Raw genomic sequence first — 15015 nt, 5'->3', positions numbered from 1 at the left:
TTGAACGCTGAGCTGTAGTCAATTAACAGCATTCTTACATAGGTGTTCCTCTTGTCCAGGTGGGAAAGGGCAGTATGGAGTGCAATAGAGATTGCTTCATCTGTGGATCCGTTTGGGCGGTATACGAATTGGAGTGGGTCCAGGGTGTCTGGGATTATGTTGTTGATGTGAGCCATGACCAGCCTTTCAAAGCATTTTATGGCTACAGATGTGAGTGCTATGGGGCGATAGTCATTTAGACAGGTTACCTTGGTGTTCTTGGGCACAGGGACTATGGTGGTCTGCTTGAAACATGTAGGTATTAGACTGGGTCAGGGAGAGGTTGAAAATGTTAGTGAAGACACTTGCCAGCTGGTCAGCGCATGCTCTGAGTAAGTGTCCTGGTAATCAGTCTGGCCCTGCAGCCTTGTGATGTTAACCTGTTTTAAGAGAATGTGATCACACAGTTGTCCAGAACAGCTGGTGCTCTCACAAATGGTTCAGTGTTGCTTGCCTCAAAGCGAGCATAAAAGGCATTTAGCTCGTCTGATAGGCTCGTGTCACTGGGCAGCTCGTGGCTGGGTTTCCCTTTTGAAATCTGTGATAGTTTGCAAGGCCTGCCACATCTGACAAGTGTCAGAGCCGGTGTAGTAGGATTCGATCTTAGTCCTGTATTGAAGCTTTGCCTGTTTGATGGTTCGTCTGAGGTCGTAGCGGGATTTCTTATAAGCATCCGGATTAGTGTCCCACTCCTTGAAAGCGACTTCTCTAGCCTTTAGCTGAGTGTGAATGTTGCCTGTAATCCATGGCTTCTGGTTGGGATTTGTACATACGGTCACTGTAGGGACGACGTCGTCGATGCACTTATTAATGAAGACTGATGTGGTAAACTCCTCAATGCCATCGGATGAATCCAGGTGCTAGCGAAACAGTCCTGTAGTTTAGTATCAGCTTCATCTGACTTTCTGTGTTGAGCGCGTCACTAGTACTTCTTGTTTTGAGTTTTTGCTTGTAAGCAGGAATCAGGAGGATAGCGTTATGATCAGATTTGCCAAATGGAGGGCGAGTGAGAGCTTTGTATGCATTTCTGTGTGTGGAGTAAAGGTGATCTACAGTTTTCTCACCTCTAGTTACACAGGTGACATGATGGTAGAAATGAGGTAAGACAGATTTCAGTTTTCATGCATTAAAATCACCGGCTCTGGATGAGCATTTTCTTGTTTGCTTATTGCCCTATACAGCTCGTTGAGTGCGCCAACATCGGTTTGTGGTGGTAAATAGACAGCTACAAAAAATATAGATGAAAACTCTCTTGGTAAATCTTATGGTCTACAGCTTATCATTAAGTATTTTAACTCAGGTGAGCAGAACCTCGAGACTTCCTTTAATATCAGAGATTGCGCACCATCTGTTGTTAACAAAGACACACACACCTTCCCCTTGAGCTTACCCGACGCTGCCGTTCTGTCCTGCTGATTCATAGAAAAACCAGCTAGATGTATATTGTCCTTGTTCAGCCACGACACCGAGAAACATTGGATATTACAGTTCTTCAGCACCGATAAAAGGTGTTATATCTGGAGTCTTTTTGGACATTGTGGTTAGTTATATTATGCAGAAGATTCCAGGAGTGGTTAAAGCATGTCGCCTAAACCGTGTAGTAGATGGAAAGAAGGAGGAAAGTCAATCGGTTTTACTGATGTTTGAAGAAGTATCTGCCTACTCATGTGAAGCTGGGATACGTAAGATACGCAGTAAGAGCGTTTGTGAAGTGCCGAAATTGCAAAATGTATCAAGTGTGTTCTGACGAAATCAATATATTGGTGAAGAATGTGATGATCTACGGAGTTGCAATTGTGGTGGAAATCACGTTGCCGAATTCCCGGAGTGCTTTGCTAGGGTGAAGGAGTTTGAAGTGGCACGGATCTGGGCTGTACAGCAGGTCGTTCACCAGTTGAAGGATACAGATACATTGTTAGTGAAGGAGGTGGATTTTGTGGCGTTTATTGTGCAAGTGATTAATTGTACTGCCCAATCGAACAAGAAGTACAAGAAACTGGACATAATTGTATCTGCGGCTGCAAGGTATTTGGGTATTCAGGAATTAACAACTGAAACATTGCAGGGAATACTGACTGAAGATTACCCCCCCCCCACTCCCAGGCCCCTGAGCCTGTGTAGGGATGTGATTTGGATTGGACTATGACTGAAGAAGTGGGATGTTTTTTTTTATTTATCTAATTTTGTCTTTTGTGTGATGTCGTTTTATTTAACCATTCCGCAATGGATAAAAAAAGTATCCAGTTCACTACCCGTAAAGTAGGTAGCGACATGCACGTTAAATTAGTGCGAACACCATTCTATCAGAGAAGAAGAGCTCAGCCTCATGTTTCTTCCACCTAAATGATGTCCCTCAGTTCTGTGACCCTGTTATGTTATATGTAGACCAGCAGAAACCAGCTTCAAATGAAGTCGACTGATAACATGGAAAGAAGATAATTAATTATTTATGCTGGACGCAAGTGTACATCATTGACTCCTGTATCTATCTTTGTTAAATAGAATACTCTGGGCTTTCCATTGAAGCACAATCACATGCGTGCACGTGACTAGTGGCATGCAAATCCATACAAGGTTCACGCCCCTACCGAGGTAACATTAGATCATAATGGATATTAATTGGGGGGGTTAGATTATTATTTTCATAGTCATGGCACGCTTTGTCTAAGAGCTATTGAAAATTGAACGCAGATTTTTTATTTTTTTTATTTTTTATTCTACAACAACAAAAAGCCATGGATTTCTGTCCATCCTCCCCGATTCAGAATAGATCATTTTCATAGTCATGGCATGCTTTGTGTAAGAGCTATTGAAGATTGAAATCTGAAATATTGTATTTATTTATTTAAGCTGTGGATTGTTCTCCTTCCACCCCTGATTCAGAGTATACCATCTTCATAGTCATGGCATGTTTGTAGCTCAGCTGGTAGAGCACGGTGCTTGTAACGCCAGGGTAGTGGGTTCGATCCCAGGGACCACCCATACACACAAAAAAATAATGTATGCACGCATGACTGTTAGTCGTTTTGGATAAAAGCGTCTGCTAAATGGATTATTATTATTATTATTATTATTATTATTATTATTATTATTATTATTATTATTATTATGCTTGGTTCAATAGCTATTGACGAGAGAACCGAATATCCAATATAGGCTAAAACTAATTTGACCTCGGTCACGCACCTTCATCTTCAAGGTGATCAGGTACGTTTGGAGTTTATTTGGCGCGTTTGCTGGATCCTGACCTTCCAGTTGAATTAATAGGATTAGTGACTCCGTGAAGGTTAGAGATTGAGGCAAGATACGGTCAGAATAAAAACTACAGCGTGCAGTTTTTTCTTGTGTTAATTTATCATACCGGTAGTCATAAAACCGAAACAAATGTTCTTCTCAGAAATAGTGAGTATACATCCTCCCGAGTGGTGCAGCGGTCTAAGGCACTGCATCGCAGTGCTAGAGGCGTCACTACAGATCTGGGTTCGATCCCAGGCTGTGTCGCAGCCGGCCGCGACTGGGAGACCCAGTCGGCGCACAATTGGCCCAGCGTCGTCCGGGTTAGGGGAGTGTTTGGCCGGCTGGGATGTCCTTGTCCCATCGTGCTCTAGCGACTCCTGTGGCGGGCCGGGCGTATGCATGCTGATACGGTCGCCAGTTGGACGGTGTTTCCTCCGACACATTGGTGCGGCTGGCGTCCGGGTTAAGCGAGCAGTGTGTCAAGAAGCAGTGCGGCTTGGCAGGGTCGTGTTTCGGGGGACGCATGTTCCTCGACCTTTGCCTCTCCCGTAGGGGAGTTGCAGGGATGGGACAAGACTGTAACTACCAATTTGGATATCACGAAATTGGGGAGAGAACGTTGGGGTAAAAATAAATAAAAATAATAGTCAGTATTTCGGGGGCACTTTAAGGGACACTGGTCGCATTGTCATGTCAACACTATTTTTACTTCGTTCCCAAGCGTTTTAGTAGGTAAAAAAAAAAAAAAAGATTCCATGATTTAGATGCCAAGAATGTTCCAGCGACATAACGGCCACATGGATCTGCGGTCTCACTGGAAAAGACTATAGGAATTTGTGAAGGGACACTACATGGCCAAAGGTATGTGGACACCCCTTCAAATGAGTGGATTTGACTATTTCAGCCACACCCGTTGCTGACGGGTATATAAAATCGAGCACACAGCCATGCAATCTCCATAGACAAACATTGGCAGTAGAATGGCCCGTACTGAAGAGCTCAGTGACTTTCAACGTGGCACCATTATAGGATGTCACCTTTCCAATAAGTCAGTTGATCAAATTTCTGCCCTGCTAGAGCTGCCCCGGTCAACTGTAAGTGCTGTTATTGTGAAGTGGAAATGTCTAGGAGCAACAACGGCTCAGCCGCGAAGTGGTAGGCCACACAAGCTTACAGAATGAGACCGCTGAGTGCTGAATCGTCTGTCCTCGGTTGCAATACTCACTACCGAAAAACTGCCTCTGAAAGCATCGTCAGCACAAGAACTGTTCATCGGAAGCTTCATGAAATGGGTTTCCATGGCAGAGCAGCCGCACAACAAGTCTAAGATCACCATGTGCAATGCCAAACGTTGGTTGGAGTGGTGTAAAGCTCGCCGCCATTGGACTCTGGAGCAGTGGAAACGCATTCTCTGGAGTGATGAATCACGCTTCACCATCTGGCAGTCCAACGGACGAATCTGGGTTTGGCGAATGCCAGGAGAACGCTACCTCCCCAATGCATATTGCCAACTGTAAAGTTTGGTGGAGGAGGAATAATGGTCTGGGGCTGTTTTTCATGGTTCGGGCTAGGCTCCTTAGTTCCAGTGAAGGGAAGTCAGCATACAATGACATTCTAGACGATGCTGTGCTTCCAACTTTGTGGCAACAGTTTGGGGAAGGTCCTTTCCTGTTTCAGCATGACAATGCCCCCGTGTACAAAGCGAGGTCCATACAGAAATGGTTTGTTGAGATCAGTGTGGAAGAACTTGACTGGCCTGCACAGAGCCCTGACCTCAACCCCATCGAACACCTTTGAGATGAATTGGAATGCAGACTGCGAGCCAGGCCTAATCGTCCAACATCAGTGCCCGACCTCACTAATGCTCTTGTGGCTGAATGGAAGCAAGTCCCCATAGCAATGTTCCAACATCTAGTAGAAAGCCTTCCCAGAAGAGTTGAGGCTGTTATAGCAGCAAAGGGGGGACCAACTCCATATTAATGAAAAAATGGTGTCCACATACTTTTTTTTATATCCATGTAGTTTAATTGTTCCAATGATGCGTTTCGCGCAGTAAGAGATGTAGCACAGACTTCCGCGTATGTACTCGCAGGGTGACTAGTAGTGACTTCTCCAGTAGCCTACTCAAGAGTGCAATCAATGACAACCCTTAAACTATGACGTTTCGTTGTTCAGACCCTGATAAGCCATATATAATGCAATTGGCCAGCAGTTAGCCGACCTCAGGCTAATACTGGTTGTAGTGTTGAGGTGATAATAACTTTTATGTTTACCTTTCAACAAGAATTCTGCCTCCTGGAAAATATTACTTGTCTTATTTACTAATTACATTGTGTGTGAGATATCTGACATGCATGTATTAATTTTCTTTCATTGCAGACTCTCTCTCTTCAGAGGCAGATGATGGAGAACCTGATTATTGCCAAGGCCAGGCAAGATGCTGTATCCTTCGTTTCTGTAATTTAATGTGGACTTTCGGTTGCCTGGCTACCAAGCCTCAATGCTCCAGCAAAACGCTACGCCACGCCCACGGACATTAGTTTCTTCTCCGCAATGAGTCTGGATCTGAGGACCTCCACGACCCTTCACCGAATGCGAACACATTTGGGGCCGTCTGATTTGTGGGTTCGGCTGGAGCCAGAACATGTGGGTAAAGCGGCGGTTTTAAAATGTGTCATTGGCTTTGATACTATGATTGGTTTGAGACGATCCAATCGCTGATGACCTTGTTTTGAACAAGGCCCCTAGTTATCACAAATGATTTTAATGATGGCAGTCTCAGACTAAAGTATGTAGCGAATGACAGAGCAGCGGAAGAATTTGGTGTGAGTTGTTGACTCGTCAGGCTAGACTTTCGGGGTCAGTTTGTTATTATATAAGTCTAGGGGTTATTGGGTAAGACTATCCACTTGAGTAAACCAGGATCCAATTGATGGTATCAGGGCTCAAGGAGCCTTACGTGTGACCCTTGGAACACACATTCCAGACATCTCATGCACTGGCGTACCGGACACCCCCACAGCCCACGCAAGGAGGACCCTAAAGGGTTATATCATCTATTATAGTGATTGACCTATTGGTTGTTTGAAAGTAAACACCTTCTGAGATAATGAATAATATTGGTTGCCCATGGTGGTAGGCATGTAGCTTTGGGGTGAGCTGCTATATTATGTTTATATCCAGTGGACATTTGGGAAGGTTTCCTTAATGTGTGTGAAGCTCCAAAGGAAGATGGAGGAAAGGAGACTGAGGCTGCAGGAGGAGGCCAACAGGTGAGCATTCATTCATCCCCTCTGACAGTAGAGCTCGGGACACATCACAGTTGTATGGCTTTACAGGCTAATGGAAGTATAACTTTGTAGGGATTAGAATCAGAACAGAAAGCCAATAGTTGTGTACTTGCCGTTAAGTATCGAATATTCCCGAACCATTTCCCTTCATTGAGTACTCAATTTACATCCACCTATGATTTAAGTGTTCTGATATGTAGTATGAATGAAAGTCATTGAAGTGGTGCTTGGAGCTGAGCTCCAGTTACATCCATATATCAGATTAGTAATGTGTCTGTGCTGTATGCAGGAGGTTTGCCGCATCTGGAACAATTACTGCAGAAGAACAGGAACAACGTGTTCTGTACACAAATATTTTGGAATATGAACAAGATCATGTGAGTTCAGAGTTCAGTGACAACTTGACAAGCCTTTGTGTTGATAAGTGAACTTTAGTGTTTGTTTTCAGAGAATGAGAAGGTTATTGGTTAAGTGACTGCTGTCGAGTTGTCCTCATCCTGTGTATGTGTTTGACTTACAGGACTGGCCCAAGTTTTGGAAAGCCAAACTCAAGAAAAATCCTGATGATGCCACCTTGGTCTCTGGCCTTGTTTCATGTCTTCTCAGGTACTGAACACGAGGCATCACAAGGCAGTCATAAATCTTGCCAAACATAATGTTACTTAATTTCCTTTTGAATAGAGGAGTAATTTGTATTGTTCTGTGTTGTGTGCTCTGTGTATCCTAGCTGTCCAGACCACCCTGTGATGAAGCTACTGAAAAGTCTCCAGTACAGAGTTTACAACAGGCTCTATCCAATCGTGAGCAAGAGTCTACCTGCAAGTCCTGCCCTGCCCATGAAACCCTCCCGCAGTGCTCAGAGCTTGTTGATTTCAGACTCTCATCAGAACGTGTCAAAATCTGGCACGGGTCACAGTCTGTCCTCCGACGCCTCTCTCAATATCTCCTCCTCCCACGACCATAATGCCAACGAGGAGGAGTTGGATAGTGATGAGCCCCATACTCTGGACAGGGAGAATTTGTTTGAGGATCTAGAGCAGTTCCTGACACAGCTGGATCGGGCCCCCTCTCATAGGGACCCTAACATGACCTTTGAACCATCACAGTTGGATCAGGAGTCCCTCGTTCAGGACTTGGAGATGCGTGCTCTCAAAAAGCACCTGAAGGCTATAGTGAAGGACATCCATATTGCCATTGGTTAGTAGTAAACCTCACTTTATCAGGAAATGTTTTGCAAAGATGTCAAGGGGATGTGTTCTCTAATGGAAAACATATCAACCGAAATTAATGAACATATTTGTTTGTGGGTTCCAGATCAACTGTTGTCTCTGTGTTTGCTCTCATTTGAGTGTCTGAACACGGCCAGTTCTAAGGACCTGTGTGTGGCCAGCATAGAGGAAGCCTTCTTCACTCCCCTCTGGAGCCCTCTTTTGGTCCTCTTCAGGTAATGCAGCTTCAAGTCTCATCATCCCTTCCGTTTTGCTTTATTACAATTTTCTAGTCTTTTAATTTACAGTCACTGTTTGATAAGACTTCTTAAATTACACTTTTAATGGCCATTATACTAAAACCCAGTCCAACGCTGTATTTTGCTGCTCTGATCACATGCACATATTTTGTGATTTTTATTTTATTTATTTAACCAGGCAAGTCAGTTAAGAACAAATTCTTATTTACAATGACAGCGATGATGATGATTGAAATCTCTTGTATGCAAAATGAGTCGGATGTCAGGCAGTGGTCAGTAGATGGCGTCAGTAGGCTACAAGTAGAAACTGTTCCCTCTTCTTCTATTGTTGATTATGCTATCAGTGCAGTGAGATGATTACTAGACCTGTTACAACTTTGTTGTGCAACCATTCGTTGATCTATTCAATCTATTGTCCATTTAGAAAGTAGTTCAGTATGACAGCTGGTGTCAATCATGTCACAAAACCTGTTGGTTAGTCATAGTAACCCCTTGTATCTTTGTGTGTCCTGGCTGGACTATGCAGGAAGGTCCACAGAGAGAGGGAGCTGTCCTTTGAGTCCAGTATGAGGCTGTATCAGGACGCCTCACCTGGTGACGTTGGTGTCGCATCGAAACTGTACCCCCAGGACCCTGTTGTGCTGCATGGTTCCTACCCCTATGAATCAGCAGTGCAGGAGCTTCGCTTGCTGTGCAGAGATTGCTGTCCCCAGAGAAAGCTGGAGTGCATTGGTGAGTGAGCCCCTTAAAACCCTCACTGGACAATGATAGTGTGGGAAGTGTTCTTCACATTGCTCATACAAGGGAAGCATTTGATCTCTACTAGCACCATTGTTTATTGTGCTGAATGAATGCCATGGGGGGGAAAATCCATGTCTCTCTGGCACAATAACATCCACTACACAATGTTCTTTATTTTAGACAGGCTGGAAGCTGAATTGACTTGTTTGGTCTAATTATTGATATTTTCCATATGCCTATCTATTAGTCACCTTTGTTTTGCTTGCTGTTCTGTTGCAGTTCGGACATTGCGTCTGATATGTGCTTGTGCTGAGGACTACTGCTGCCTTCATGAGCCGGAATCCAAAACAGCAGCCATGTGAGTCTAATACTACAACATTGCTTTTATGGATATGAACATGCTCACACGTGCTGGACCATGCTGATTTCCCTCTCAGGTCTCTCTCACTCTCACTCACTCACATTTCAAATAAAGTTATTTATATTTCAAAATTTCTTCCCCCCATTCTTCTGTTTGTGCTTTTATAAAGACTAGGACTTACGGTACAGACTTTTTTTTGGGGGGGGGTGGGGGAGTATCCTAATATAATTTTCCTCAGTCAGTGGTCGCCTTGTCAGACTTCATCAGGGCTCACTAAGGCCAGGCGCAGCAGGGGTCTGGCCAAGGATCACTGCCCCCTGCAGAGTGCCCCATCCTGGCCGACCCTCAAAGTGGGTCGCCTTGTCTGGAACTTACCCAGGCAGGTCCCAGCTAGCCAAGGAGCCGTGGGAGGGAAAGCAGCTCTACTGAAGGAATACAGAGTGTAGATGCTAAGTCATGCTTGAGGTTGGGGTGGGGGGAGTAATATAGTGAGGAAGTTTACTGGGTTGTTTGCTTGATTTAGGGGTCTGCTACTTGAGGATTTAATGAGGTTTGCTAGTGTAGGCAGGAAACTGATGAGGTAGATCACAAACATTTAAGAGCCAGTCCACAAGCTATCTAAATGACATCCAGTAAACGGCTGTCTGCATCATAGGCCCATTGCAGGAGCTTATACAAGGCGCCTTTAAAACTAAACTGTTGGAGGATGTGGGCTTCAATTCCATGCTCCCCCCCCCCCCCCCCCCCCCAACCCAGGACCAACAAAACAAATCTCTGTCTCGCTCATTTTCTCTCATATTAATGTTTGTTAGGGGCATTGAGAAAAAAGCTCATGCTCTATATCTGTCTCCTTGTATTGATGTAGTCGGAGCTGAATTCCACAAAGCCTGGTCTCTGCTCCACTCTGTTAGTGGAGTTCATCAGAAACTTCCTTCACCATGGAGTAGAGTTTAGTCAGCTAGGTCTAGTCAAGATATTTTGGGGTGCTGTTTGGTTTTGGACATGGCATACTGTTTCCAACAGTGTCCATTTTTTCGGGGGGAATATCTTTTCTCCATTGCTTCTTAAGGTTCAGAGTGTTTCAATTTAAGAAAAAGGTTTCCAACAGTATTGAAAGAAGTGCTTCCTATTCTGAGGAGTCAGTTTGGGACTGCAGAATTAATGGGTTCAATGTGACCATTATTCTCACTAATTACTTTAAAAAGTGTTCACATAAAAGTATGAATGCAGTACGCATGTGTGAACATTATCAATCCATTTTCCCTTTTTTCCTGTCACTTTAGTTTCCTTCTTACAAACACACACACACACACACACACACACACACACACACACACACACACACACACACACACAGTCTGCAGCCAACTTCCTCATTCATTGTTAGTCTCGTTCTTTCTTTTGTTTCTGACCAGGTGGGGCTCATTTTGTCCTCTCCATCCTCTTTTGTCTGAACCAACTCCAATTTCGCTTTCTTTCTCTCCCTCACACTCCTCTACTCTCTTCACTTTGTCTTTTTTCTTTTTCAATATCTCGATTGTTTTCTCAAATTGACCATTTCAGTTTTGATTTTGATCCGATTTCTTTAGATAAACAACCCTGTAATGGCTTTTCAATTATGTCAACTTTGTCTATGACTGGTTGTGTTATGACACTTCACGTTTGCCCCTTAATTTGATATTTATGCTAACACTGGAATTTATAGACACTCATTTGAAGGTTCTAGGAATGTGTTTGTATGGGTCAGTGCGTATTTACAGTTAATAAGGGGGTGGTTTCGTGTGTTGTGATTATGGGTGTAAACTGTAAAGTTTGAGCCCTGGGTTATATGACACGGTCCACACCTCTTTTAACCTGCGTGCCAGGGATTTGGTTACCTCTGGCTGGGTCAGTAAGGGGACAGTCATCCACCTTCTCACGCAAAGAAATCTGTGATTGCGTGTGATGGGTGATGAACAAGGGTCACTGGACCAGTGGGGATGCTATCATTATCATCAGTGGAAATGTGTACCACAACAGATAATACTTTTTTTAACACTTGATATTCTAACACAACCATTTCAAATAGAATTTGATTTCGTTTTTAACTGTTTGTTATTACTTGGTTTTCTGTTAAACAAATCCTCCTCTTCTGTTTCTTTGTCAGTGGGGCAGATGACTTGTTGCCCATCCTCTCCTATGTGGCTCTGCACTGTGAGCTGCCTCAGCTGGTGTCAGAGTGTGCTGCCCTGGAGGAGTTCATTCATGAAGGGTAGGTCTCCAATTTACACACACTTAAAGCCAAGTTCACCTCACAGAAAACGTGTCCCCAACTCCATTGCACCTGCGATACGCTACTCTCCCCCTCCAATCTCAACTCCTGACTCTGGAGACTGTCACCCTCTGGCTTAGTCTGTATCAGGGTCCCCTTGCGTGTCAGCTCAGACCACACCCGAGAGCTCTATTTATCTTAGTAAAAACAGCCTTTAACAAGCTGGTTAGATTGGCAGTTATGAAGGAATGTGGGGATATTCTGGTTTGGTTTTCCTTCCCTATAAAAATACAAATAAAAGCCTACTTGATGTTTATGCAGCTCAGTGGTTTGGAAGAGCAGAGTGTAGGGAAGGCTGGGCTCACTGGGTCCAAGGCCCTACAGAGGTGGGCCCCCATGTAGGAATTATTGCTGTGATTTCCAGAATGACTCATCAAAAAGTAAAGAGGATGGGGAGATGTTATTTACATTCCTATAAAAGCACGCAGCCCCCTGCCCACCCCCACCATAGACGCTTAGGGATAGATATCTTTCGATCTCTCTTTCTCTCTCCCTCTCTCTCTCACTCACTCATTCACTCACTCTCACACACACATTGCCCTGGCTTGAGTTGCTCTCGTGTCTTGGTCTCATTAACTTAAGGTCACCCAGAGTTGACTTGAGGCTCAGGCCTTTCACTGCTCCCTTAAGAAAACCTCCACCCTGCTTACTATCCTGCCTTTTCATCCTCCCCACGAATCTGCTCTTCCCTCCCCTTTTACATACAGATGGGCCAGGAAAAAACCTATTGTTTTACTGGACCATTTGCCTTGTTTAGTCATGGTATGGTCGGATATGAGGAGGAAACTTGTTGCATAAAACCATCTTTATGATAATCCTCAGAAGGAAATGTGATTGAATGATGTGAGCGTTGATTTGTTGTTAAGAGCAAAATGGAATAAATTAATAAAATATCAGGTGTTGGTATTCAATCACTCAATCTGCAATGCTGATTTTCTTTTATTGATCTGTCTGTAAATTGTACAATGATGGTGCAGAGAGTTCTAACGGTTCTTCTCTATCTCAGGTATCTGATTGGAGAGGAGGGCTACTGCTTGACCTCTATGCAAAGTGCTCTGCAATATGTGGAGTCATTGCACACAGGAGGATTTCAGTTGCACAACACTAAATTCACCTGATACAGGTAATATACATCCAAGATTATTAAAAGTCACACTGAGTACAAACAAGATCTTTCTCAAATGCATCCGGTTTAGAGGCAACTCTTCAATATTAATTTGTTTTTAATCTCAATTGTTTTTATCTTACCCTAAACAATGGTAAATTGAAGTGAAATGTTAAGTTGAGAATTCTATGATAACATTGAGAAAGGGCCCAACTAGAAGTGATTGAACTGATTGGGGTTGGAGGGTGCATTGTTCTCAGTATCTATGAAGTTGGATGAGTCGTATAGTATAGCGGGCCCTTGAGCAATCTTCCCAGAGCTGAAGAATTTACACAGGGATTCATTCTATGTGACATCATCAAACAGTCCCACCTAAACTCCCTGTGACATCATTAATCCATGCTAACTAAACATTTGACTTAAAAGTGTGCTCTGTCTGCAGAGCTGTCAGTTATGCAAGGCTGTTCAGTTATGAGAAGGACTCCTCTGTTTCACATTTCAGATGGAATAACAGATTTAGTTTAAATGTCAATCCGATCTCCTCCCAATTCGTGCGTCCTAAATGGAACAGTCCGTTGTCGCCTTGGATATAAAGGGGGGTGAATTGGAGTGATTTGGAGTGTACCTGTAGCCTTTTCTCATTGAGTGGCCAATCAATGTTTTACAGAATTTCATCTAATTTGGGGATTATTGTCATTCTTAGTTCAGCTCCTATTGATCTGAAATTATTCTGTATAACAACACACATGGGCTCAGTACTACACTTCTGCATAACATGGAGGTGCAGGCTAGTGCTGTAGTCTGATTCTCTACCCTTCTCTCTGAAGTGTGCACTCTTTCACCCCTCATGGATGTCAGAAGGAATGGACTGGTGTAAAAGGGAAACTCCCTAGCCCATGCTTACGCTAATCCAATGCATTTAACTCCATGGTGGGGTGTAAGCAAGTGTATACTTTGGGTAGAAGGGTAAAGGATCGGAATGCAACCCTGGACCAAGTGAATAGCAACTTTTCTACCCCTAAGAACATTCAACCCACAAGGTCATTGATTGAAAGTGCATCCATTAAATACAGTAGCTTGAGCACATTGTAGGTCTCACATTGTGTATCTGGGTGTTGGGTACCAATGAATTGAGCACTTATTGTTTGCTGTTTCAGGGTGCTGCTTTGAAATGGAATCCAGTATTCCCCTTGTTGCAGTGCTCTGGAGTGGCAGTGCCTGTTAGCTGCAGACTGGACCACCGTTCAACTTAATTCAGATGTTCTGCGCAAGAAAGGACCCTACACTTCGGTGTGTAGTGATCCCTATTGAACTGTAGTTCATCTATGCAACAATGGTTCTGTTCTGATGGGCTGGTCATGATTTTCAAGTTATGTTTATGTTCAGCCAAGTGATTTGACATGGCCTGTTGATTGTTACTTGGATTAGCTGCAATGTGGAATGGTCTGGATGGACTACAGTGTCTTTGGTTATGAGTCCCCTTATTTGAGGGGCATTTAGGTCAAGTACTGGAAGCTTTATGTCATCTGTCACTGAAGTCTGCAAAATATCTTATCGCTATTGTCCAATATTGCACATTTTTATTGCTTTCATTTATGAACTGACCCTGTCATTTTATTCAGTTCATGTCTGATTAAAGCACTATGTACCACCATAGAGCCAAATGTATCTCTTTTTGAAACTCTAAAAAAAGCATGGCTTGATAAATGATTGTGTAGATGCTTAAAGTATATTATGATAAATTATTCTTATTTTAGGAGATGATATGTGGAAATTAAGACCAGGATGTGTTTAGATTCCAGTTTCATTTTAATCCTTGCATTCAGGAGATGTTTTAAGATAATGCACACATAATGCCAAAGAAAACTAGGTTGGTATTTATTGTGCTACCTGAGAATGTGTGTGCATACAAGAATGTGTTAGAACAATTCCTCTGTGTAAAAGTACATGCAAAATTGAGATATGGGCCCCCCAACAAAACATTTTGTGACCATGATTAAAACAAATGTACTGTCCAAATTAGTTAGTAATTACTTCTAAATATCTACCATCAAGTTACCTTTTGTATTTTGTACACTTGGAGTATAGAGGGGATGGAGTTATACAGGGGATTCACAAGGGGTTATGTTTAATCGCTCTTTAGGAGCTGTTTTGGAGTATCTTAGAACAGAAATTGGTAATACTTACATTTTAATTGAATTATTACTTTAGGTTTGTCCCACTTCTGAAATCCCCATCACTTAAACAAAATCACTGTAATTGTGTGCGCGCCAGCATGCGCTTGCAGATAAAATGTTAAAGCTGCAGGGACTGCAAAGATATGAAAGGCTTTTTGACATCATGGTTTAACATTTTCACAACAAGTGTTTTATATTTACAGAATTTAACATTTAATATATAATGAACTGGTGTTAGTACAGTATTAGGTTAAGAGGCATATTAATTAAAGGAGAGTTTTATCAA

At 43.1% G+C, this 15015-nt stretch overlaps 1 protein-coding gene across 2 annotated transcripts in view; it reads left to right on the top strand.

Annotated features, from left to right (window-relative positions):
* Nucleotides 1-14206, top strand: part of vps9d1 (VPS9 domain containing 1) — a 45090-nt gene extending 30884 nt beyond the window's left edge. For both annotated transcript variants that reach the window (XM_084169100.1, XM_084169101.1), the window contains 11 exons: nt 5656-5718; nt 6496-6548; nt 6856-6943; nt 7087-7172; nt 7294-7763; nt 7881-8010; nt 8561-8766; nt 9055-9133; nt 11283-11387; nt 12454-12570; nt 13710-14206. In XM_084169100.1, the coding sequence (XP_084025226.1) occupies nt 5656-5718; nt 6496-6548; nt 6856-6943; nt 7087-7172; nt 7294-7763; nt 7881-8010; nt 8561-8766; nt 9055-9133; nt 11283-11387; nt 12454-12565 (1392 nt within the window). In that variant the 3' untranslated portion in view covers nt 12566-12570; nt 13710-14206. The remainder of the gene's footprint in view (nt 1-5655; nt 5719-6495; nt 6549-6855; nt 6944-7086; nt 7173-7293; nt 7764-7880; nt 8011-8560; nt 8767-9054; nt 9134-11282; nt 11388-12453; nt 12571-13709) is intronic.
* Nucleotides 14207-15015: the final 809 nt, after the last annotated feature.

This window comes from Coregonus lavaretus (assembly GCF_964263955.1).
Source record: "Coregonus lavaretus genome assembly, chromosome: 9".
NCBI lineage: Eukaryota > Metazoa > Chordata > Actinopteri > Salmoniformes > Salmonidae > Coregonus > Coregonus lavaretus.
This window is presented reverse-complemented; position numbering and strand designations above follow the sequence as displayed.